The sequence below is a fragment of the Xenopus laevis genome, chromosome 7L (assembly GCF_017654675.1).
Source record: "Xenopus laevis strain J_2021 chromosome 7L, Xenopus_laevis_v10.1, whole genome shotgun sequence".
Lineage (NCBI taxonomy): Eukaryota > Metazoa > Chordata > Amphibia > Anura > Pipidae > Xenopus > Xenopus laevis.
In genome coordinates this window covers 43,726,282-43,752,530 of record NC_054383.1, presented here as the reverse complement: position 1 = coordinate 43,752,530, position 26,249 = coordinate 43,726,282, and the positions used below count along the sequence as shown (strand labels likewise).

Below are 26,249 nucleotides of genomic sequence, written 5' to 3'. Positions count from 1 at the left end.
AATGTTCACCAGGAAGAAAAGATAAAATATTAGTAACGTAGGCGACCTTCTTCCCTGTGTAGTCAGATGTAAATGCTTACACTTTTAGGAAGGAGTTGTGCTTGGAATCAGTTATTAGATTATATCACATTTATACTCATCTGCCTTGCAATTTCATAGATCCTGATTCTAATGACATGACAGGAGACATCACAACATGAAGCCTTTGCCAATTACAGGATCACATTGGATCCTTAAGTCACCTATGAGCATGAAACAATGCCTGCTATGCTGTTTTTTCCCAATTATCAGAGAAGGTCACCAAGTGGTTTAGTTTCTATGTCTTATTGCAGGGACACCCAGAATTCCCCCAGCTTTTGCCATATACTAATTCATATCATGGTGGCTATTACACCAAATAAAACAGAAAACTTGTAGTGAGCTGCATGACGTTGTACTAAAATGTTCTCCATGAAGTTTGTCCTATTTACACCTTTAAAACTGCATCTCTGATCTGCATTTACATCAGATAACACAGTAGCTATGAGTGCAGCCGAATGGCAGTTTATATTTGCTGCTATCTGATATAAATTCAGATTAGTGATGCAGTAAATATGACGGCAAAAACTTCATGGAGAAGAATTTAGCTTAAAAGATTATACTACCTGCTAGTCTGAAGGGCACTAGAGAATTTTCTCAAGCAGTGACCATCTAGTGAGGCCAAATGACTTCTCTCACTTACTTGCAGTTCATGGTAGCAGGAAGAAAAACTAAAAGTGTTTGGAAATCCGAGGGGCATCTTCAGTAGAAGACTTGCTATAATTGTACAACATGAAAGAGTCCCTTTAGCTATTTTGTACTGTAAGTAAGAGAACATAAAGCCACTCTCGCAGGCCCTTAAACTAGTCATGCCACTTAAAGTTGTATGGGCAGTTTAGCATTTGGGGTAATAATTTCAGTTTCATGAGCTTTACACTACTTTAAAACCTACTATCACATCTAGCCTAATGCTGTTCAAACCCCTTGCTCATTATCACAATGAAACAATATGGATACTTACCACTGGCCCAGAAACCCCTGGTGGACCCGATGGCCCAGACACCTTTTAAGTAAAAACAAATACTTTGTCAGGCACAAGAAATGGGAGGGGATTATTAGCAGTAACCAACAGTAAAGCATAATACTATAGCCTATAACCCCTTCCCTGTAGCCATACAGTGAACACACCCAGGGGCTCTGTCATATGTTACTTTTTCTTCTGCTTTCAGCCTAATCTTTAGAATGCACAGACAGGCAAGGCATATGCCTATGCACACCTGGGTGAAATGTGGCCAAAAAAAATAAAATCTAGATTCCAGATTATAGGCCTCCTTTCTCTGCATTCCATAGAGTTCCCTGGTGCAATTATATCTTCAAGGCTACATCTAGTTTCAAACACCCCACACAGCTTCTAGCATTACCCGTCAATTAAATTCAGCCTCACCTGCCTAAATTAAATTCACCACTAGCCCCATCACCAGACCTCATGCACAGACCAAAGCAGCCAACGTTTAATTCATTGGAAATAAATATTTAAAATTTACTTACGGAGTTCCCAGACTCTCCTTTCTCTCCAGGGTCTCCTTTCTCTCCCTATCGGCAATGGAATAAATACATTACAGGGAATATACAAGAAGACATGCATAGCTTTAACAGTGTCTATGCAGCCATCCCTTTTTTTTTGTCAGATGCAAGAATTTGTTTGGGCACCAAGTAGTCAGTGGGTTTAACATGTCACAGCACTATGTGGACTATAGAATGAACAGAATAAAAAAGTACATGGCATAACCTCTGTATTTCTGAATGTAAAAACTTGTTGCATATCTGTATGTACTCCAAAATTCTTGACAGCTCAAGGCTGGATTGTAATTAGGATTATTGCTACTATTATAATAACTATGATGTGTATATTTTTGAAATTCTCCATTCCTTCCTATTATTTTTTGAAGTAAATTTCCATACACACTTCTTACTGTACTCACTGTAAGTCCTGGAATCCCAATAAGTCCAGGGACACCTGGGGGTCCCAAAACTCCTTGGTCACCTTGTTCTCCTTTTTCTCCAGTAGGGCCATCAAGACCCTGAAAACACAAATAAGAAGGGTGCACTGTAGGTCAGGTTCTGCAGGGTCACTTGCAGCATAGCATAATTAATATATAAGCACACAAAACAAAAGAACTGAGGTTAAAGGGATACTGTCATGGGAAAACCATTTTTTTCAAAACACATCAGTTAATAGTGCTGCTACAGCAGACTTCTGCACTGAACTCTGTTTCTCAAAAGAGCAGGCTAGACATATTGTCAGTTTCCCAGCTGCCCCAGTCATGTGACTTGGGCTCTGATAAACTTCAGTCATTCTTTACTGCTGTACTGCAAGGTGGAGTGATATCATCCCACTCCATCCCCCCCTCCCAGCAGCCCATCAGCAGAACATTCGGAAGGTAACCAGATAGCAGCTCCCTAACACAAGATAACAGCTCTCAGTAGTAAAATCCAAGTCCCACTGCGTCACATTCAGTTATATTGAGTTGGAGAAACAACAGCCTGCCAGAAAGCAGTTCCATCCTAAAGTGCTGGCTCTTTCTGAAAGCACATGACCAGGCAAAATGACCTGAGATGGTTGCCTACACACCAATATTACAACTAAAAAAAAATACACTTGCTGGCTCAGGAATGCAATTTTATATTGTAGAGTGAATTATTTGCAGTGTAAACAGTGTAATTTAGAAATAATCAAAAAATCATGACAGAATCCGGATAATGTGAATAGTGAACTTCTGTTTTTCCTGCTGCAAAGATCACTCATGCTCATGCTGTGAGTCACAGGCTGAATTTCCTAGTCTAACAAATTCATCCTATCATGTGTCTGCAGATTGAACCAACAAGTTCTGGAACACTCAATGCCACTAACATGACAATTCCCGACAAAGCACATAGCACTTTATTGTTAACCTGTTACTTTTGAAGTGGTGAAAAATGTCTTCAGAAAGCAAAGAATGACCAGTGCGACCATAATGGCACTTTGCATTCCAAGTGGCATCTATGACTGCTCATTCATTTTAATTATGTTTTAGGGTTATATTATCTTTTTGATAACATTTGGGAATTGCACGATGGAGACATTAATAAGAGAAGCAGACAATTCACACCAAGGAAGAGAAGACTGTTCAAAAAGTTGAACAGTGAACATAAGTGAAACCTCTTCAGGAGTGCAGATGAAAATGGAGGGAATTACTGATGCCAGTGAAAAGAGAGAGATTTATTAGGTGCACTTAATTGCTATTGTATTTTGCAACTTTTTCTTCTGCAAGAAAGAATGTATTGGGGCATACACTACGTAGCTAGAATGACTTAAGGCTATATATACCCGTACTTCCTTTTTTAAAAGTTATTGTTAAGAAAGTTTCAAAAGGAACAACTCTAGAAAAGAATCAGCACAATGTGATCTCCACATTCAGCACAAAAGCCTGTGAAGTTGGATTCTCACCAGCCCACTGCTGAAATACAGATTCACTTTGTGCTGCAGTGCCTCATTAATGTTCTTCTGAACCAGTAAATGCCATACAGACCAATAAAATAGATACACCATACATTCTCAGAAATGACTGTGTGGAGGTTTCTTCTATAATGGTGTAATGCACAAAAGACGAGTTTTTTCAGTCTTCTAAAATGTTACTTGGGACGAAATCTACTTGTGTAAAGGCACAATATGGAAGGAAGGAAATTTCCCTATGCCTCATGCACCAAAAAATGTGTAGGCTCCATGGAGCAGGGACTTATTTTTGTTACATAACAAAGTACACACTCCAGACTTAACTAATGGTGCTAGAGTATTCTCCAGTGACAATAATTATTGCAATAATTATTCTGCCATTAACTGTTACGAGGCAGAAATAGTTTAAATGCCTCTGGCAGCAATCATACGAGTAAAGAACAGCTAGCCAAGTGTAAAGAGTAAAAGCAGGATTCTCAATGGAAGATATGACATCAAATGGACAGCTGCTCTGGAGACATTAAAAAAGTTTTACTATGCAGTGCTGCTTTAGACAACAATTCCAAGCCTACATTTTACCTTGGCATTATGTTAGAGTAAGCTGTAGTCCAGTAACATCAGTGTGATGCTATGGATAGTTTAAGTGCCCTTTAAGTCTAGGCAACAATATGGAATGTTAGGTGCACAGTTTACTTACAGGTGAACCTGTTTCTCCCTTATCTCCCTTTGACCCTTGAAGTCCTCTGGGGCCAATGTCTCCCTTTGGTCCTGAAATTCCATCCTTTCCAGGAGGTCCTGAAGGACCAAGAGGTCCAGGTTCACCAGGCTTTCCTCGTGGCCCCTAAAGTACAAACAGTTTTCTTACAGACACTGGAGGAAATGTAGGAGTGAACTCCTAACAAGAATGTTTGATTGCTTCCAGCATACTGAGGTCACTTTTTCACTAGCCGTAAGGGACATCATTTATTTGGAACATTACAAGAAATAAGACTCTATGGGCAGATCATTTGCAAGCTTGTAAATACACCTGCCATTTGTTTTTTAATATCAACATTGAACTGCCTTATAATGTAAATAAACAGGTGCAAAAATGGGGGAAAATTATTAAATTACTATTTAAGTACTACAGTGAAACCTCAATTTTAAATCCCCTGATTTTAAGTTTTCCCTCATTTTACATTGTTACTTTGTGGTCCCACCTATATATTATGCATAATACATTTCCCTGATTTTACATTTTCCTGGATTTTACACCATTTTTTTCTGGTCCCCTGAAAAACGTAAAATGGGGATTCTACTGTATTACCATTCTGTACATTATACAAAGCGGCTTTTTATCACGTAAAACATTTTATTCTCCCTATTGCCTAACTTTTGTGATGGTCTACTCAAACAGGGAGACATATACAACTGGTGCCCTGGATAACAGGAGACAATAATGTCAGTATTAGAAAAGTAACCTTGTGAGCAAGGAGCAATAACTCTTTGGAGTTACATTTTAGCATGGGTAAAGTTTGCCCTGTCCAGTATTAAAGATCAATAGGATGTTCCTGTTTTCTGGAGTGAAATAAAAGAAAGGCAAGTTATGATGTCATTGTATATTTCTTGCTGCCCAAGACATTCCAGGAAAGAAGAGAAAAATCTAAACAGGGTAAAATCATCAGAGATTCAATTTCCTCATCTCATTTCTTTTTCAGGAAAATGTTGACTTGATTTTGGCTTTTCCAGATATTGGGTCAGATTAAATTCAGTGAGATAAAGTTATCTCCCAATTTTATCGTGTGAAAAGTCATGGAGGAGATTCAATGCGAGGAGAAAAATACTTTTCTCCTAATTCAGTGCCAGTTTCTTCTCAAATACTTCAATAGAGTTTTCACGTGATAAATTGTGCGATAAGTTTTCCTGAATTGAATTGCATTTCAAATTGAATCCCATCCATGACTTTTCATGTGATAAACCTGTCAAAGAAGCATTACTCATGTATACTAATGTATATTAATGAAGATACCTCTGTAGTACCAACTCTCACCAATATGGCCAGGGGAAAAATTAACAGGTGCAAAAAGAGCAGCAATGCAGGCATTGATTTGTGTAACTACAGACACAACCTGTGCAGTTCCTGTAGGAAACACAGAATTGTTGCTTTCATTTTCTGACTTCTACTATAAGAACTAAATGCTAATAGGCCGCACCTACATTCTTATGTATTTTATTCTATAGGTAGACCTTATACTAAGATGCAGATGAAAATTACAGGTAATAATGCATTTACCTTGTCTCCATCATGCCCCGGAGGACCTGGTAACCCTATTTCACCCTAAAAAAGACAAATATATCATAAATCTACTACATGATTATGACTTTTTTTTTGTCCCAGTGTTTCACTTATCTTAAAATGTATCCAATAAAAATATTGGGGTACTATTCCAAAAGTTCTAGTAACAGCAAAAATATTAAAACATTCTCATGCATTCATAGTTACAAATAACTGCATTCTGCATTCTAATTTATTCCAAATTCTAATTAAATACAGAGCACCGAACTTTGTAATAACAACTTCCCACTGGACTAAGTAGTGTCACTGTGGGAGGAGAGAAACTTATTTAAGGTAAATGTTCTCAGTGCTAATAAAGATAACGAGCTGCATATAATGAACTTCTAAACCTCACTCTGTGAAATTTATGCTTTCAGCGTTTGTTTTTACAATCTCAGTCAAGATCTTGTCAACACAGAAACAAGGTTTTAGCAGAATTATTATCTTTAATCATAGTAGTAGGAATTAGTCTTCTCTAATTCCAGCACTTTAAATCTACATATTAGGGTTCAAGCACACGGGCAGATTTGGGGCGATTTAGTCACCTGGCAACTAATTGCCTCTTCTGCCGGGCGAAAATCACCCAGAACTGCCTTCCACCTGCCTGCTGCCTGCTATAATTAGAAAACGCCAGCGCCAATGCACTCGCGGAGCTTCGATTTCCGAAGTCGACCAAAGTTTCCACGTGAGGTAACTTTGGAAATCAAAAGCACCGCGGTTAAAAGATTTCTGTTGGCTGTGGGTAATATCTCTGCATGTATTGCCGATTGTACGATTTTCAGAGGGAGACTGTCACTAGCTTTGGTCGGACATAACTTTCGTACGATTGCTGGAAGGGGCAGAACATCGGCTGATCTGTTCTTTTGTACTTTATTTGATCGGAATGGTTAGTGGCAGGTCGGGAAATGGGGAAGTCTGTTTGTACGATGATTCGTACGATCGGATCTTTGCGTCTATGGCCACCTTTAGGCTCACATAATGACCCAACCCCTCTCTCTAATTTGTTCCATTGTGAATTGATACACGTTGGGACTTGAAGTCCCTCTGATTTCCAGATAATCTGTGTAATCCCTACTATGGAAAGGGAATTCAAGTCCCATAATCTATTACTTTATAACAGAACAAAGAACCTCAGGGGTTGCACTACACTGTGAGCCTGAGGGGGTTGCAATTGGATCTTATCAGTTAGCCCAACTGAGTGATCTAATGTCAGAAAGGGATATTTTCCCTTTAATACAGATCACATTTTTGCTGAACATACCTGATCTTACTTAAACTATTGATATATTGCTATTTCTAATCATACTGTTCTTTCTAATCATAGTGATGTTTCATTGTGGTAAAAATTGTTCCTGTAGTAAAGGAAGCCAAAATATCAGATAATTATGAACTGTTCTCTTACCTTTTGGCCCGTTAGTCCTGGAGGTCCTGGGGGTCCGGGAGGACCCTAGGAATAAATCAATACATTTTTGAAGTAGATGTAATTTAACCAGAGACTTTTATAAAGTGCAAAATGTGTAGTATATAATGAATACTAGACCCCATTGTAAAATATAAGGATATGATGTCACTGAGAAGGTTCACAGGCATAGAAAAGCACAAGGCTGAAGCCACTTCTTTAATATATTCATATTTTACAACATGGGGTACATTATTATAAAACACAAGTTTCAGCTAGCCGTGTGACAATTTACATCACTAAGCATCAATTATAACTGATGACATCACTAAGCACTGATTATAAGGAGATATCTAATAAACTGCATACTAGAGCTGGAAAGCTATGGATGTATATATGTAGTTGCTGTCTCTATATGTTAAAATTTTTTTTTAAATTGGCTCTATTCTTCATTCATGCTAGTATCTAGTCAAATCCATAGATACCTATTTAAAATATATTGAAGTAGCTATATTAATGAGAGTGCATTTTTGCAATGCATGTGGCTTCATTAATGACTTTATCTTGCAAATCACTAGGTGGAAGTCAGTTGCGTCTGTAGACTCAACAACATAAGGCTACTCTGGAAGTAACAGGCAAGGACTGCATTTTGCAATGTATTCGGTCATTACACTGGCGATTCAATCATGGGCCCAAGTGGCACACATTGGATCAGTCTTTTTGTGCCCATTATAGAGTTTAAATTCTGTCTCGGATGAAGGCCTGAAGGTTTTCATACCCAAAAGTTTCTAATGCGTATCAAGATATAAAGGTATTATTATGCCATTATACAACTTGCTCTGAAACAGTATCAAGATATAAAGGTATTATTATGCCATTATACAACTTGCTCTGAAACAGTAGTGTACTTTATTTACAGAGTACAGTACTATAACATCTATATGGTATAATAGAAATATAAGTAACATATAACTTACCAGAGCCATTGTTCGAATTTCCTACGGAAGCAATGTCAATACAAGTTTTAGTAACATCTTAGCTAAAACACTTGCGCTTCTTTGGTTTCATTACAAGGGTTTAACATATATTTTACAACATAAGGTTAGAGAAAGTATTGGTTTATGCAGGAGCCCCACTTGGAATGTTAAAGCTAATTCCCTAAAGTAATTAAAAATATTTGAGATTGGCATGAGACTTTCCTTAATGTAAACATTCTCCATGGATTATATTGCTCCGCAGGCCTCAATCAGGTAACCAATATGCAGTCTGTGCCGGCTAATCAGTTCTCATCTGCTGCCAGACTGTGTTTCTGTGCATTTAGAGCATTCACTGATCGATATCTCCTAAATTAGATTTTATTGAGTTTAGTAGGTCGGCATGAATACATGAGGCTGAGAATTGTGTTCTTATTTCCAGATGTGGCAGTGAGATATGAAGGGCACAGAAAAATCTGCTGGGAGAAATTCCCTTGTGGGCAACTTAGAGAGCAAATGTTTTACTAATTGCTTTCAAACTACTATTTGAGCTCCTGAAGCTGTGACTGCATTGCTAAAAAAGAGGTGAATGCCTTGCTAGCAGCAAATGAGTTAAACACAGAGGTCAGACAAAGAATTAGGCACGAGAAGCTAATAATAATGAATGTTTTGTGGTTTGAAGATCAGTATCAAAGGTGATTGAAAGTCAATTTTTAATTCAGGACATGCTAATGAAATTATATCATTCAGTGTGGCTGCACATGTGCACACCTCTGTGGGATTTTCATAAGCATTCTGCATTATAGCTACAAACAGGTAAGGTGAACCATAAATTCTAATGTGTATGAACATGGAACCAAAAACACCAGTTTACCTGTAATGCCTCGTTGATGTTGCCATTGTATTCTACCATCTCTGATTTCCCTGGCTCTCCTTTCGGGCCCTGTAATAAACATGCAGAATTGCATGAGAATACTTTGTACTGCCTACTCTTACTATCCCAAAAGTGAGTTCTAATGATTAAAGGTACTTATATGCATCTTCTCTTCATTATGTTAGCAAAACCTTACTTTGTACACAGAATCTGGATTCCCGTTATCCAGAAAGCTCCAAATTACATAATCGGCCGTTTCCCATAGACTGCATTTTAATCAAATAATTCACATTTTTCTCTGTAATAACAAAACATTACCTTGTACCCCAACTAAGATATAATGAATCCTTATTGGAGCCAAAACAATCATATTGAGTTAAATTAATGATAAAATGTTTTTTTTTGTAGACTCAAGGTATAGAGATAAAAATTATGGAAAATTATCCGGAAAACCCCAGGTCCCGAGAATTCTGGATAACAGGTCCCATATCTGTATACAGATATTGGCAGAGCACATCCTACAGCTAGGTAAGACTGACACACAATGTTGCCAAGGGGTATGGTTTTGGATTACTCATAAAAACAGAAATAGAACACAGGATTGTCCTTCTACAGGGTGATCTCCAGTTTTTATTGTGTCAAACAGTCTGCACACAACATTTTGGGTGCATGTCCATTCGTGCCCACCTGACAAAGGGGCATCCCTCAAACCGTATTCAGGTGGGTGCTGATCCCTGGAGTGATACTATAATGAGAGGTTGGTGTGCCTGTGAGTTCTCTAAACTGAGTTTTGGAATGCCATACACCTACTTAGTAAAAACTATGTAGCTAAAGTTTCTAATTTAAAGGTACAGGAACCCTTTCTGGTATTTATTTATGCATAAGTAGCACTATAGAAATAAAAATATACTATTTTCCTAATGCATATCCCACATTGCTACATTTGACAGTGTATAATATAATGCAAAAATGTCCCTTTATAATGATTTTAGGTGACAAATCTATTATGGTAACGCTATCATTCACAACACTCAAATGTTGCTATTTTACAGCACCCCGCATATGGAGGAATAATATTAAGACTTGTAGTCCAGAAACAGCTGATACGGTTTTGTAAAGAAATGTAAACCCCCAAAACAAATTAATGTAATATTCTGAACACTTCTACATTTACATTATTTTTGCTAGTTTTTAAGATTTTAGCAGTTTTAACACGGCTCATATTATGAAAGTAGAATAGTAGTGCTGGTCACCTCTGCCAACTGGCCTGAGAGTCAGGAATTTCAGAATAAAAAAGAAATACTCTACAAACAAATGCTTGATAAAATCTGGAGTGCTGCTCAAAATGTTATTGCCATGTAAAATATAGGCTTGTTAAATAACTCTCAGGAGGTCTGTGCTCTAAAAAAAAATGTATACAGAATTAAAAGAGGAAAGTCTTCTGATGTTGCTCATCTTAAAAATGATGTGAGAAGCATCCAAAACTCTTCTCTGCTGTTTTTGTACACATTTTACATTAATTTGTTTTGAGGGTTTACATTTTCTTTTAAAGCAACACTTGGTGGCTAAGGAGCGTCCTCCAGTGAATATCTTGCCTGCTTTGTATACTACACTTGACTCTCTCTTCGGTTGTTGCTGGCAGTATTAAACAATTTTTATAGCCCTATATCCCCCTCTGATATTTACATACAGTATTATATTGGAAAGGAAATATTAAAAGCTAATATTGCTATGACACCCAGCATAATCACCAACATAGGGCACATATAGAATGCTAATTGGAGCGTTGTCTTGCATTTGCAAATACGTTTTGGATGGCTGCTTTGGAGAGTTCACAATGGGCCTGGTTTTGGGAAGGCATGCAATCTATTTAAAGGGGACGTATGCCTTCCATAATTAAGAAAGCTAATATTACTACGACGCCCAGCAAAATCACCAACATAGGGCACATGAACAGAATGCTAATTGGAGCTTTGTCTTGCATTTGCAAATATGTTTTGGATGGCTGCTTTGGAGAGTTCACAATGGGCCAGTTTTTCGAAAGGTATGCAATCTATTTAAAGGGGACGTAAGCTTTCCATAGCAGTGCTGCTCCAATCAAATGTCACTGCACTAAAACTCCTAGAATGAGGGTTAAACCATGACGGGAACTGTAGTCCAGTGGTCATAATGAGAGGTGCTTGAAGCATCATTGCATCATCCCCATTTCCTCCAGGGCCAGCAGCCCAACTAATGCAGTAGGATTTTCCAATGAATATACTGCCTGCTCTATTTATTCCTGACTTTCTGTTTTTCCTTTCATATGGTAGTTGCCTAGATACACAATTTTTCCCTTGCACTGGACACCTAAACAGCACCATATGCCCCCTCTGTTGCTTGATTACAGCTTAATATTGGCAAAATTAACCTGGAAAGTTGTGATTACAGTATGGGGAAACCTGTGCAAATGTTATAACCATGATATGATTTCTAAGGATGATTATATCAGGATGATTGAAGACATTTTGCTGGTAGCCACTGTATAATGTAAATATATGAATGATATTGCTCAAGTTCTCCATGAGTAACCTTATTAAGTTTAATAGTGAGATAGTGAGATGAGTAGTGAAGGGTATTGGGGACGTTGCTATTACCATATCACAACATGACATTACACCAAGGAAAATCTGAATATTACTGTATCAAGCAGACACCTGTCTGATGAAATGGAACTCAAATGTGAGTTCAAATGTAAGTTTAGAATGAGATGTTGGACAGACATAGGCAGACAGGCATCAACATAATAGTGGACATATTGTGTATTTTAACCATGCAATATCCCAGCCAAACTAATTCCAAGCCAGGCTGTTTGGTCTCACAAAACTTACTCGTGGTCCTGGAAGTCCATGTTCTCCCTTTGAGCCTGTAGAACCCTATAGAAAACAACACAGCAAGGACAGTAAGTCTTACAATGGTTTAGGCCCGAGACACAGATTGATTTTCACCCACCCCCTACAACATTATAAAATACAACAAAAATATTTATGTACTTATAGAAAATTTAGATTAAGGGATACCATCTTTTGATCTGTATTTGCAACTACCATGAAATGTTCCCCTTTGTACCATTTATATGTACACGCACATCATTTGGAACTGTACATGTGCGATTTCTGACAAATTCAGAAATAATTGCTCTTTGTACTGTAGTCTCTTATCGACTTTGTGAGCAGAAAAAATATAATAATGAGCATTTTCAAATTCATGCTAGACTCTCAGACAGGGTGTCTGTATTATTAAATGGAAGGAAAAAGAGGTCTGCAGTCTAAAGGATTCTGCTTTATAAGGAATATCAAACACCAGCCTAAGACCTAGATGTGTGTAAAGCTATATTTGTTCACAATGAACAGAGACTTGTGGTTTACTGTATGTTTTAAAATTATTAAAACCTCTTAGTTCTAAGAGAAGTCATAAAAGTGAAAAAGAACACCTTTTCTCCCCGCTGCCCTGGAACTCCTGGTTGGCCAATATCACCAGCTTCTCCCTAGGAAAAAACAGAAAAAGTATTTAACTATCCTAATGAAATTATAACATTGCAGAATCCAGTTATTTACCTAAGAAGGACTGACTAATCATTGGCCCTTCAACTGTTGTTGTACAGCAGAGGGTGTCATTGTTACCATCTTGCCCACAAAACCTGCTATATCTAAGCCTCCTGCCATGCCAGATCTGTGGATTTTGCCGCCAAAATGCACGAGGGGTCGAAATCCATTCTGAGTGCCGAGTCAATTACAGTATAATGTTGCTTACTGTCATTGACTATATATTATTGGTTGTTTTTTCTGTTCAGGAAAGGATAACATGCAAAACAGTATGCGAGAAGGATGCTATTAGCTTTGCAAGTGCCAATAACAAGGATTTTTCTCTTCAGCTTAAAAACATTTTACGTGTAAAGCCGGGTTTTTTTTTTCTAACCTTTTCTCACCTTTTATGGCGCAACAGAAACAATACATACTGCCTCCATTGTGTTTTACAGTAACCCATTTTGTCATAGTCCTTGTTTCAAAGAAAAGGAACATTTTCATCTACAAAAGGTCTCTTACAACTTCCTGTTTCTTTGTATTCCCCTTAACAAGATTCTCCAAAGCAGAGATCAAAGAGCCTTTATCAGATGGAGAATGGTTATTGCTATAAATAACCAAATGAATTTTAATCATTTACGTGGACATGTTTTATCTGCAGAACATAAAGAAAGATTGCCATTCAGGTGAATGAAATTGTTTAAGCTTAGGAGGCTGCTCTTTTCAAGAGTGTCCTGGAAACCCCACTGTTTAGCTAAGGAATCGTTGTACAATGTGTCTCTGTTTCATTCCACAGTTTCTTGCCCATTTCCTATAAATAGTTTCTGATATGGAGCCATAATATACCCCACAGGCAATATAATATCAATGCAAATTTGTCAAAATGATATATATATGGGAGATGGTATTTGCGTGTGGGGAAGAAAAGTACATTTTATGACTGAACAATTTCCCTTTTTCTATTGTATGGATTTAATATAATGTGTTTTTTTACCCAGTCTTAATGATTTATGTTTTGTTTTATCAAGCATAAGCAATGAGGGCGCTATTTAGAAGGCATCAAAGTAATTTTAACTACTTTGCCACACTTCACTGATTTCCAAAGATGTTGGAACTTCCTATTTATAAAGTTCTGAGAAGTTTCCAGTGGAGTTAGCACTGTAGATTTGTCAAATCAGAAAATGTTGCCTGAGCAGTAAAATTTCACTGAAATGCAATGTTGTTGGGGAAAAAAATTGATTTTTTTAAAGAGCCAAATACTTTAAGGCATGTTACCCCCTGTATTAGTACAATAAGGCACCAGGCTTATGCCGTGTAAGAATCACACAAAAGTACACAAGATATTGCTTTGCTAGATGGAAAGAGGGTCACAATTAACCTTTCTTTATAGCCACACTATCCTGTTTTATTTTTCCCAGAAAAACTCGTACCTGCTCTGAGATCTATAGATGTTATTTCTGAGCTATTTGCTGAACACTTTTTCTCTGTGACTCCGCTTTCTTCTTTGTTATGTTAATGAAAATTAGAATAATGAGATACTCTCATTATTATGATAAATATACATGGATTACAGATGAAATACTACAGGCACCAATGTGCAGAAGCAGCCAAGTTCTGTATTTGTGCTGTGCAGTTAGTACATTTGACAAAAGCCCAAAAAAAGGTTGAATGATTTCGTTCATTAAGGTTCATTAAGTCTGCCTACAATCTGTGCGTTTAAGTTGGCCCACAGTTCCTGAGACATATCACCATACTATGGATATTGATCAGTTTGAGAATCTGCATTTTTGAAAATTTCATCTGCAGATGTACCATTTTTGACTAGTGCATGATGAAGAAGCAGTCCCTGCTGTTCAAAAGGTGATGGGTAGGAACATTAGGTAGGTGGCTATCCTGTGTGTGGCCCCCATGTACACTCTCCATCCATTCAGTTCATTAGCCTATAGGTTGGAGAGCATAGGAGATTGAACTACGTATGGCTTCTTAGGTATGGCTAGGTAACAGTTCCTCCAGTGTGCTAATTATTATTACTCTAACTTTTGATCTCTACTTGTTTATCTGCTACTATCAGCTGTTGTGTTAAACAAATCTAGGAGGAAGCACATAAGAATGCCACATAAGGCATTAACGAAGCATATAAAGCTAAAGGGAAAGCAATTGCCTTTGTCTTAATACAGAAACAAGCAGTTGACCTGTGGAGTTGCAGTTAAGCACAACCCATCTTATGGTGAATGCTCACAAGATTGTGCAAGATTGTATCTCAACATCTGTGTATAATATATACTGTACCATTATTACATTCATACAGATGTGTGAAAGAGTTTGGGCGTTATTTACAAGGAAGGTGCTGAAAATAGAAGTATACCATAGATTTTAGTCTGCTTTCCTATTATAAACTCTCTTCTTAGGACTTTACTTCTAAAAGTGTCATGAAGTTTTTTTCAGTATACGTAAGAATGTTCTTAAGTGTAGGAAAGTTCCCCACCTGACATTACATTTACTGTAAAAGTTATAACATCAACAAGGATGCAAACCTTTGGTCCTGGTGGCCCTTGCAGTCCTGGATTTCCCGGTTCTCCTTTAATTCCACCAATTGCATTTCCAGTATCGCCCTTCTCGCCCTGTATATATAATATCAAACAAAAAGGCATAAGCAAAACGCCTGACTTTTTTTTTTGAGAAGGTAGGTACCTTTTTCTGAGTAGGTAACTATGAAGTATTATTTTGTTGAGAATATTGCTTCTCTGCTTCTTAGCTGCATGCTTAATGACAGCCACTGTCCCCGGACAAAATTGTATAAAAGTTGCCATAAATAGTTGGGTTATTTATACAGCTCTGCATTTGTCCTTACATGTGTATTAACTGTGTCTCACGATCATGGAAATCATCCAATATAAAGAATTAATCTGTGCCTTTATAAATGTGATTCATGGATTATGCATTTCTTACAAATAAATCAGTATAATTTTAAAGAGCTTGCTTTTTGTTTACAGACCAACAAAACCACTTTTCTAGCCCTCTAACTTATTTAGAAATATGCAGCACATGCAGTAAAGTTACCATAGGCAGTTCCCTCTTCGTTTATAGAGGTTCTGTACCTACACTCCTTCAATAATGATTTTATATGGATGCTTATCTAAACACTTATCCCATGGTATACCTAATGTTTTAATGTGGCACTACTATGGTTATAAAATCTTTGTCATCTTTTTTATATTTTCTTGCATGTATATTAGCTATACTATATGAGCTGACCCAGAGCTTAAATAGCTTGATTGCATACTGCAGAATATGCTCCTAACATGTAACCTTCCTGTCTGGTGTACCTTGCAAGGGACTACTTATGCTCCTCCTATGATGAGCAGACCAACTAAGTAGACAATACTGCCTTTGTCATTTGCCCATCACAATGCATAAAGAACTGAGAACAATTCATCCAATCAAAAGAAGCGTACCTTTTCTCCTACAATTCCAGGTTCACCCTAGAAATAACGATAAAAAGAACAGAAGATATATTCTTTATTTCATTGTTCAGAATATAGTATCATAGACATTTAAGTGGGTCACTGCGCAACTTCTAATAAACATCAATAATGTTAATATAGTTGGGTCATAGGTGTGGTGTTAAAACCTATTAGATAGTAATAAGATAGTAAAACTTTTACCTGCAGAAAAAATCACATTGTCACTAATTTTTAAAAATTGGTCTTATAAAACAAAATTAAAATAGCTTGACTTTTGAAAATACCCCATTGACTTTCATACAAGCTCAGCTTTTAGTTGCCACTTTTTTAAATTAAATTTTTCTCAAAAATATTCAAAATTAGCAGAAATTAAAAAAAAACTTAAAAGGTAAAAAAATCCTGTTGTTTAAATAGGAAAAACACAAATGAGCATAAGTGTTTACATGCAGCTGTGCAAAATCAAAGAAATACGGGTCATTTTTAGCATATGTGACCACTTTTGTAAAGAGCAGGATGGCTTGCGGTCCTACAATATCTATGTGACAAGTTGAAATCTAACAGGACATCATTATGCCTCTGTAAATAATTGAGATAGTACAGAATTGTTCTTAACATGTGGCTTTCATTTTGTGCCATTGCACAGACATATAAAGCAAACAGATGGATATAACATTAGTTGGTATACATGTATGTGCGTGCATGTATGACTGACATCTGTGCATCATACTTTTACAAAAAAAATTCAGATGATGGAAGAAAAAAATGTATGAAGCAGTGTCATCAGTTCTTACATTTTTAATATTTTTTCTAATTAGTCTCCTTTCTATGCTACCTGATCCCAGCCTGAAATGTGAAATGAACATGGCGTAATTCGGAGCTTTTTGCATAACGGGTTTCCGGAAAACTGATCCCATACCTGTAATACAATATTATGGGCAAATACCACCAATACAAATAGACCTTTTTAATGCCCATAGCAGGGAATGGGATGTGCAAACAGTAGTTTACACACATAATTATACACAAATCTGCATATAACATGTGTATCTCTGACTAATAAATTCTGCAGTCTCAAGGGGCAAAGTAAAATAAAGTGCCAGTAAACATTTTGTACAGTATAAAATAGTGTTTATATATTATTATTATGCTTTTCTTTGCTTTTTCAGTTGCAACCAACCTACTTTGAGAACTCAAATTTGAGATTCAATAACCGAAGAAATGACTTTTTTTGTAATTTGTATCTATTAGACTCTAAACACACAACTGACCCTAATCCCAGTGACAGCTGTTCCATGGTAACCCTGTTATAGAGTAAATAGGAAACACATTTGACTTGATTACTATATACTTGTCTTGTGGAATCTGACAGCTGAACTAAAGAAACACATTGTGACATCTCTGCCCTCATTTATTGTAGGACCTTTAATGTCTCAAAAAGTTCTCCAGTCTCAATTAGAATGTAAACTCACTGCAGAGAGAAGGGCCTGCAAATGAATGCCATTCACAAACATGATACCCAAAAATACCCTGCCATTTTGGCAAGTTAGATCAGAAGTTTGCAGGAGTCAATTAAAGGGATACTGTCATGGGAAAAAAATCCGTTAATAGTGCTGCTCCAGCAGAATTCTCAACTGAAATCCATTTCTCAAAAGAGCAAACAGATTTTTTTATATTCAATTTTGAAATCTTACATGGTGCTAGACATATTGTCATTTTCCCAGCTGCCCCAAGTCATGTGATTTGTGCTATGATAAACTTCAATCACTCTTTACTGCTGTACTGCAAGTTGGAGTGATATCACCCCTCCCTTTCCCCCCCCCCCAGCAGCCAAACAAAAGAACAATGGGAAGGTAACCAGATAACAGCTCCCTAACACAAGATAACAGCTGCCTGGTCGATCTAAGAACAACACTCAATAGTAAAAACCCATGTCCCACTGAGACACATTCAGTTACATTGAGAGGGAAAAACAGCAGCCTGCCAGAAAGCATTTCTCTCCTAAAGTGCAGGCACAAGTCACATGACCAGGGGCATCTGGGAAATTTACAAAATGTCGAGCCCCATGTCAGATTTCAAAATTGAATCTAAAAAAATCTGTTTGCTCTTTTTAGAAATGGATTTCAGTGCAGAATTCTGCTGGAGCAGCACTATTAACTGATTCATTTTGAAAAAATTTTTTCCCCATGACAGTATCCCTTTAAGTAAAGGAATGCAAGCTAACACAGGCTCCAACCCTATGGCCGGTGATAGGGCTATTCTGTCACTATGATGTTATGGCATATTTTGTGCATAGGGTATTGCTTCTCTGCATATGTAAATTTATATATATATATAGGTGAGATGCTGTAATGCTTGTCTTAGCTTATGTCCATCTGAAATATCTTTGTTAGACAGTCAAAAGTTAACACAAGAAACTTCAGAAGCTTACTCCTAAACCGAAGGGTCTTTCTGGATCATCTAAGTTAGGCAGGTTTAAAAATGTTCTTTTATATATTTTCTCATGTACAATATATTCTATTTAAATACTGTAGAGATGTCAAATATCTAGGTAAATAAGCTTTTATTAGTCTATTTTTCATAATGAAAATATAGAGTTGGGGTCTCGATTTTGTAGGACCTTCTTCTTTTAGAATAAATCGAAGCAGAGAGTTGTTAACAAGGATGACAGTCTTTAGAGAAGCTCCCTAAGGCTTGAATGAACATATAAGTTATACTGTATGTAGCTATAGCTTATTGCCTTTTTTTATCTTTCTCTTCTTCTTTAGCTCTCATTGATTTTTTGATAAACAATTCTGCCTCCTTGCTTTGTGCCAGCGAGTGAATGTGTATTTTAAATAATCATTTTGAACTGTTGCCATATACAGTTGATGGATTTTAACATGCAAAAATGCATAATAAAGAGCATATTAAATTAGTAAACATTTGCTGAATTTTTAATATTTTGATGGAACTTGACCTTTATTTTACAGAATAAGTCAGAATACATTTTTTAATACCTAGCATGATTCTTTATTGCTGTAAATCAGGACATTGTTAAATGTTGTTAAAACTTTGTTAAAATATGTGTTGTTTTCTATGTAATGCCACTTCACATATTATTTACTCGTGGAAAATCGATTTAGCAAGGTTCCAAAAGAGTTCCGGGGGGAAAGACTTATGGAAAACATTATGTTTTTTTGTAATGTTAACCATATTTGTTCTAGATAGAATTACAGTGAGCAGTATTTGGTAATGATGTTTAAAGGGTTCAGTTTCTGTTACATGAAATACAATTCTTATTTTGAATAGTAAACCACACTGGGACATGATCTGAGAGAACAATTTGTTGTATATTTGTTTGATTTATTCTGGATGAGATTTGGTTGAAGACCTTAAATTGATTATATTCTAAAATGAACCACAGGTTTTAGAGAAACATGTGGAGTCATGTTTTGCTTGTTCATGATTCATAGGTCTAGGTCATATCTGTTAAATTGAACAGTTTTAACCCATTCCATTAAATAAATCAGCTTGTTTGTGTTCGTTAACATGAACTTTGTTAACCCATTCCATAAAAAATTAGCTTATATGTGATAGTATTTAGGGGCTCAGGGCTCTCAGCCCTTTTAGAGTAACATCCATATCTTGACTAGACTGATATTTGAGAGAAAGGAAGTTGATATGGGAAACCCAGTTATCAGGAAGTGAGTTTATCAGTATAAACAGAAGGAAAAAAAAGATATTACTTTCCAGGTTTTCTAAGTCCGACTGCAGAAATATAAAACCTCCATACAAAGTAAGTTACTGAAGCTGGACACATCGATCCACTTTAACTCTCTGCTCACTTTATTCAATCCAGCCAAACATAGAAAATACACGTCTCTAACAGTAGCCTAAAGATACTATCAAAGTCACAAAAAATGTCTTTGGAGGTTGCTAGCTGAGTGTGAATGTTGCCTTTACTTTCAGATATGGTGAAAACCACTGTGTGCAACTGCCTAAAGTTCTTATCCACACATATTTACCGGTAAGGAAGACCAAACTGGCCAGACCAGCCTATCTCTATAACTAAACGGATTTATACCGCTTCTTAAATCCCTACAGTTCTATAATGTCCTTTTGGGGGGGGGGGAAGTGTCCAAAATTGGGTTTTATTATCAGGAAGACACCTTTAATGCATGTTTTTGATTTCTATAGCCTGTCCTTGCAAAGTAAATAACATTTTTGATTTAAAATCAGGTATAGTATATATAGCAGTTATGTTGGTCATATCTTATGACAAATGGTACAAAAAAGTAAAGCTCAAATAAGAGCAGTAATATTGACATTATAGCTTTTTGATAACACTTTTTTTTAATATACCATGACCTTCCAGTTCCAAAAGACTGTACAAGAGATTGCTAGCAGCTAGATTTGTACTAGGCAGGTAGCCAGAACATAAGAAATCAATTTTAGAGCCGATTAACCAACCAAAACCCCATCCATTATTTTTATATAAGAAGTTTTCCTTCACTTCCATATTTGAATGTTTAACGTTATGGTATATGAAGAATTAAGAGCAAAATGTTACCAAAGGCAACTTGTTAATAGTAGCAAATACATAATTAGCACTTTCAGACATTCTTCTTGACTATCTGAAAGAACAGTAAATCTTGTTTTCCTCCAATTAAGAGAGTAGTTACTGAATAACATGGCATGGAATATTAAAACAACACAAAATCTCACAAATGGATTTTTATGAAGCAAGTGGATAAGTGCAGTACAGTTGAGTGAGTTTATGGATAATACAGAAATTATTAGTTTACTTTTATCTTGGACAGTTAATGGAAAGAATGAAACAAGAATAGGTAAGACTAGTAATGAATTTATGAATATGGAGAATAGCAATGGGGCCAAAGCTGTGGCAGTCCAGCTGTTGTGGACTTACAACAGATTCTGGAAAGTGTAGTTTACAACTGCAGGAGTTCCACAGTTTTGTCTTCCCTAGAGAAGAGAATGAAGGATGGTAAAGCTGAAGGATGATAAAGTTAAGGAAGGGTAGGGTCATACCTCTCAACTTTCAGATACAGAAATCAGAGGTAAAGCTAAAGAAAAAAGGACACAAGATGTAAATCAGGGTTACCGAGCCAAGGAGGGTTGTGGAAAGAAGGTAAGTAACTACCGGTATTGTTTCATGACCAGTACACATGAATGAAAGGTGTAAATTATATGAAGGTAGAAATAATCAGGCTGTGGGATATTATGGGATTAAAGAAAGAAAGCACATTTTGTAAGAACAGCCTACATGTAATGTAGATTAGTACTCAAAGGTTAAAGGTGTGTTCCATTCCATGCTGGATACCTTAGTTCCATGTTTTCCAGGCATTCCCGGCATGCCTCTTTCCCCCTGGAGTAGGAAATGAGACAGAAAGAGATAGGGATAGAATAAGTCTATGTGCCAGAGAGAAGGTTATAGAAGAATAGTATTAGTATAACATTTCCAGTGTCCATGTCTTGTGCCTCAATTTCACAAGGTCAATGTTTGCATGGAAATATGCTGCTGATATTATCCTATTACAGGCAACTTATGATTATATATTATATTAGCATGCAAATTTGACCATGCGGAAATAAAGACAGTGTTTGAAGCTTGTAAATTGTATTTGTATGTTAAACCTTCAATGGAAATATAATAAAAGTCAAAAGTGGAGTTTAAAAAAAAAAACACATTTAGGAATAATAATTTGCATTTCACAAAGCAATATCATTTGTTTGTTTCTTCCTACAATGTAAATTTTCATTGTGAAAATAACTTTTTTAAAAACTTTAGTTTTTTTGGTTACTTTCAGAAAATGGGCTTTATTACTTATATGGTGCAGTGGTACAAACTATAAAGTGTGCAATCAGACAAGTACCTTAATATGTACAGACAGAAAAGGTGCAGGTTTTATCTTTAATTACTTTTTTTTCATGGTACCCCATAACGGTCATTTTTTTATAGGCCTGATCAACATAGGGCAGTTGCTTTACAAGGAGTTATGTTGTGTACCCTATGCTAGACTTTAAAGCCCTAAAGAGTTAAAGCAGATGTTGTCTTAATAGGAATATTAACCTTCTATACACTTTTACAGTTTGTAACCCCCCTAGTTTTCCAAAGTAGGTATCAAAAGGTTAATTGTAGATGCAAAAATATTTTCCAAGATAATCATGCTTTGCTATCAAGCATAGGGAGTTCATAGTGCAGATTTGACTTGCAAATACTACAGGGACAAGATAGTATTTTTCTGTGATAGCTGACCAGAGGCCACACTGTAAATATTCAGGACTACCATCACATGTGTCTCACTTATACAGACTCATTAAGTATAAACCTACACAAATGTTCACCTTGGTGTTCATGCAAAAATCACTTAGTCTAAGGATCGGCTTCACTCTAACTGGAAATTTGGCACTAGGTACAGAGAGCCCTAACCATACTCCATATGGCAGGAGGGAGGTAAGAACTTGGACGGCACCAGTTGGCACTCCCTAGCTTGCATGTCTGAAATACACATAAGTTAAAAGATAGGCAGGGGAGAGAAGTATGGATACAACGTTTCGGGGCGTAACCCCTTTGTCAAGCATGCTTGACAAAGGGGTTACGCCCCGAAACGTTGCATCCGCAATAAATGAGCAAGGGATTTCCCTGCTAGAAGCAACCTATGCTGTGCCAGTGTTTTCTTACTTTTCATGTGGATCTTGAGGTAGCCAAACGCCTCCTTCACTGAGCACCTGGGATTCGATTTGATTGGGAAGGCCAGGGTGTGCTAGGGTTATTTCTTTTCTGAGAGAAGTATGGATGCCTATATGCCTCCACCCACCCCTAATAAAGCTGATAACAGCTGATAACAGACAGAAATGTCATGATGGGGCTCATGCAGGTCTCAGCATAATTCAGAATAGCGCAGTGCACAAGAGTGCAAAAAACATGGCGGTTTGCACCTATTCTTTACTGCTTGCACCCTGCTCTGCACTTTGTAAATGACCCCTTTATAGTCTGCCTAACCATTAATCTCACTTGTGCTGAAAATGCCTTCTCTCAAAGCACTAACATGTGTGGGGGCCACTGAGACCTTAGTTAAGAGATTTTGACCATCTTCATGTACAAATGTAATTACATTCTTCATACAGCAGAGGGCAGTATGATACTTTTAGATTTCTATTGTATTTATATATACATCATCATAAGTCCTACACCTGCAGACTGAATTACCCTCAGCTAGAAGTCCATGACCCCGTAAGGCTTGGAGCATTTTAATATGCTTCCAGGCTTTAAAAGAGAAACCTGAAACCTGCCTCTAATCATGCATGGTTCGGACGTCCTGAATTAGTTGGTAATATAACCAGTTTTTAAAAAGCCCCTTGCCTGAGCTCCTTTAGGCAGCATCTGGTGTTCTCTCTGTAACGGTGGCTTCTTTTTCTGGCTAAGTAATTTGATTTTTTAAGGCCATGATATTTAGGGTGACATGAATAAAGGCAAAGTTATCTATTGTTCCATACAGTATATATAACAATAACTGAGAGTGTGATAGGGTTTACATAGATTAATATGGATCTGAATATAAAAAAAAATCAATTTGAGTGTACTGTATACATAAAATGCATTTGAACCTCTATATACACAGTGCTATTATTGTATAAAGAAAGCAGCAGCTGAAAATATAACCAAATGATTCCATTTGAATTCATTTTTTTGTATTTGGGCTCCACAATTTTGCCACAGGAGTAAAAGTTGCAAATTCTTGTTCTTTTTTCCAAATTTCAAATTTTTCAAATTAATTTCTTTGGAATACTGGAGAAAAAAGCAAATATTTAAACAACGAGGCACATGTTTTGAGAAACTGGGCACCAGCAATTGGGACAGACAGACAACTGGTAGAATTCTGGGGGAAATGCATGCAACTGTGGTGGTAAATATGTAAATGCAGACAGATTCTGTCAGTGTATAATAAATTGGATCACCTTGTGTCACATAGCCCTAAGCAGCAGTCAGAGCAGGGAGTGTGATCAGGGCATGGCCTAGGTACAAAGGGACCTGGCTGGAGGCAGAGCAGGCATAACCAAAACATATCCGGATCCAGATAGTAGTAGTAGGTAATTGATTTTTTTGTTTTGCTGGTATAAAGAGAAAAGACAGGAACCTTGTGCACTTGAAATATCTGCATCCTTTCCTATAATAACTAGCCTTGCCCCATTCACACAAACTAAAAGTTAGGCCAATATTGTACCAATTAAAGGACTCAATTGCAAACCGTTATCTTTTCCCATACAGGGTACACAGTCAGTAAAGAAGTGGATTCTCCTAGCTGCATATGTATGGGGGCTTGTTATTATAGCAAATAGGGCTGTGAAGAACAGATGTGAGGGGCTCCCTGTGCCTATGGTGCCAGATCCAGCACTCTGCTGCTATTTAGATACAAGCACTAACTTCTGTAGATGGCAGATGCAAGTTCCCTATATGACCCAGCAACAACCAATATGAATGGTTTTGTCAAGGTTGCAGATTCTGTTCTAATTACTTTTAATTACTGAGTAGCATAAACTCACATCTGATTTGGACTTTGGCAGAATGAAATAGCAGTGCAACCCTGCTGAATGTCCATTCTCTTTCACCTCACAAAAAGAAAGCAGCTGTCTCTAATACACCAGAATAAAGAACATGTTTATTATTGTTGCAGACTGACTGCAAACAGTAAAAATGATACTGATGGAAGATGATAAGCAGTCAATCCTTATTAGACTGCAGGCTAATGGTACTGTATGTACAATGCTAGCCAAAGCATCGATGTAGGTTAAAATCTCTTGTCCAAGTTATATACAGGTAAAGTGCAGATTAATAAACACAACATATTGTGTATCTTCTGTATTTCATTTATAAAATTTAGGCTGTTCCTGAAAAAATTGGGCAAACAGTAGGCATGATGTGGCAAACAATATGCAGCAATGCTATGTTTACTCTGCAATACAGCTGTCTTAATTTTCAGTTATCCGATCTGTTATCCAGAATGAGGTTTTCAGGTTAAAAAGTCTTTCTGTAAATTTGATCAGCATACCTTTAGTCTGCTAAAAATCATTTACAGGAGAACTAAAAAAAATAGAAAAGCATGCACTAATCTCCATTGCCCCCCCCTGCTTCCCACAAAAGTGTCCCTGGATGTAACACTGACCTATCGATGCAGAGTACTGCAGCGGAGCTCCTGGGCTCCATCTTCTGTATCTTCGGCTCAACATCTTTTTCTTTGATGATTTACAGTTTTCTGGCACAATTGGCACTAATGCCAGCCCGGCTCCAACTGCGCCTGGGCCAAAAATCTTAGTTTTGGGGGTCACTTAGTGAAAAATGCAGAAGTGTTACATCCAGGGACACTTTTTCATGTATTAAACTATGTGGAACAGGGAGGACAATGGAGCTCAGTGCATGGGAGCTTTTCTCTTTACGGGGAATTAGTTCTCCTTTAGACATTAAATAAACCAAATAAGATTTCTTTGCCACCAATACGGATTCATGGAGCTTAGTTACCATCAACACACTATTGTTTTATTACTTAAATAAATGGAGATTGCCTTCCTGAAAGTAGGAGCTTTCAGGATTATCGGTTTTCCGAATAAGGGATCCCACATTTTATGGCAGTAGCAGAGTTTGATTAAATGGGTGGCCTACCTTACATTTATATTTTAGTACGTATTAACTACTGAGATTCAAAAGCAATTCACAGTTGGTATTCATTTATTACTATTTGTGCTTTGGGTTATTTTCCATTCTATGAATAAAGCAAATTGATACTGAGGCAAGTCAGAAACCAGATAATAGTTCCTGAACGGCAGAAAGTTAAATCATTCCCGCAAACAAAATAAAGACCAAACAAATACTCTATTGGTTAGTTTAAGTTGAACTGCTTCTGTTTGCATTTTGCAGCAGAAATCTGCTGGTGTGGACAGTGAGTTTCATTCCTATCACTTCACATATCAGGTGGATGAAAGGCAGACGGGCTTTTCTACACCAGGGTAAAAACGCTGTGTTTGTGCTTTAGGCCTAAGGTGATTTAATGTGCAAGCTTCTGTTACAAGTACTGTATTATATGCAGGCTTTGTATCCAATGTACATAAATGAGCAGGACAGGCTGGAGGCCCTGGCCTTTATATGTTTAAAGGAGAA

General features: G+C 37.0%; 1 protein-coding gene across 20 annotated transcripts in view; it reads right to left on the bottom strand.

The window, feature by feature from the left end:
- Positions 1-26,249, bottom strand: part of col13a1.L (collagen, type XIII, alpha 1 L homeolog) — a 216,670-nt gene that overhangs the window by 34,370 nt on the left and 156,051 nt on the right. For 17 of the 20 annotated variants that reach the window (XM_018225471.2, XM_041568872.1, XM_041568877.1 and 14 more), the window contains 13 exons: positions 21,417-21,461; positions 16,088-16,114; positions 15,167-15,253; positions 12,542-12,595; positions 11,940-11,984; positions 9,073-9,141; positions 8,202-8,222; positions 7,228-7,272; positions 5,784-5,828; positions 4,209-4,352; positions 2,001-2,099; positions 1,567-1,611; positions 1,040-1,081 (listed from right to left, as the gene is read on the bottom strand). In XM_018225471.2, coding sequence (XP_018080960.1) covers positions 1,040-1,081; positions 1,567-1,611; positions 2,001-2,099; positions 4,209-4,352; positions 5,784-5,828; positions 7,228-7,272; positions 8,202-8,222; positions 9,073-9,141; positions 11,940-11,984; positions 12,542-12,595; positions 15,167-15,253; positions 16,088-16,114; positions 21,417-21,461 — 768 coding nt within the window. The remainder of the gene's footprint in view (positions 1-1,039; positions 1,082-1,566; positions 1,612-2,000; positions 2,100-4,208; positions 4,353-5,783; positions 5,829-7,227; positions 7,273-8,201; positions 8,223-9,072; positions 9,142-11,939; positions 11,985-12,541; positions 12,596-15,166; positions 15,254-16,087; positions 16,115-21,416; positions 21,462-26,249) is intronic. The other 3 variants (XM_041568886.1, XM_041568883.1, XM_041568874.1) reach the window with 1 other exon arrangement.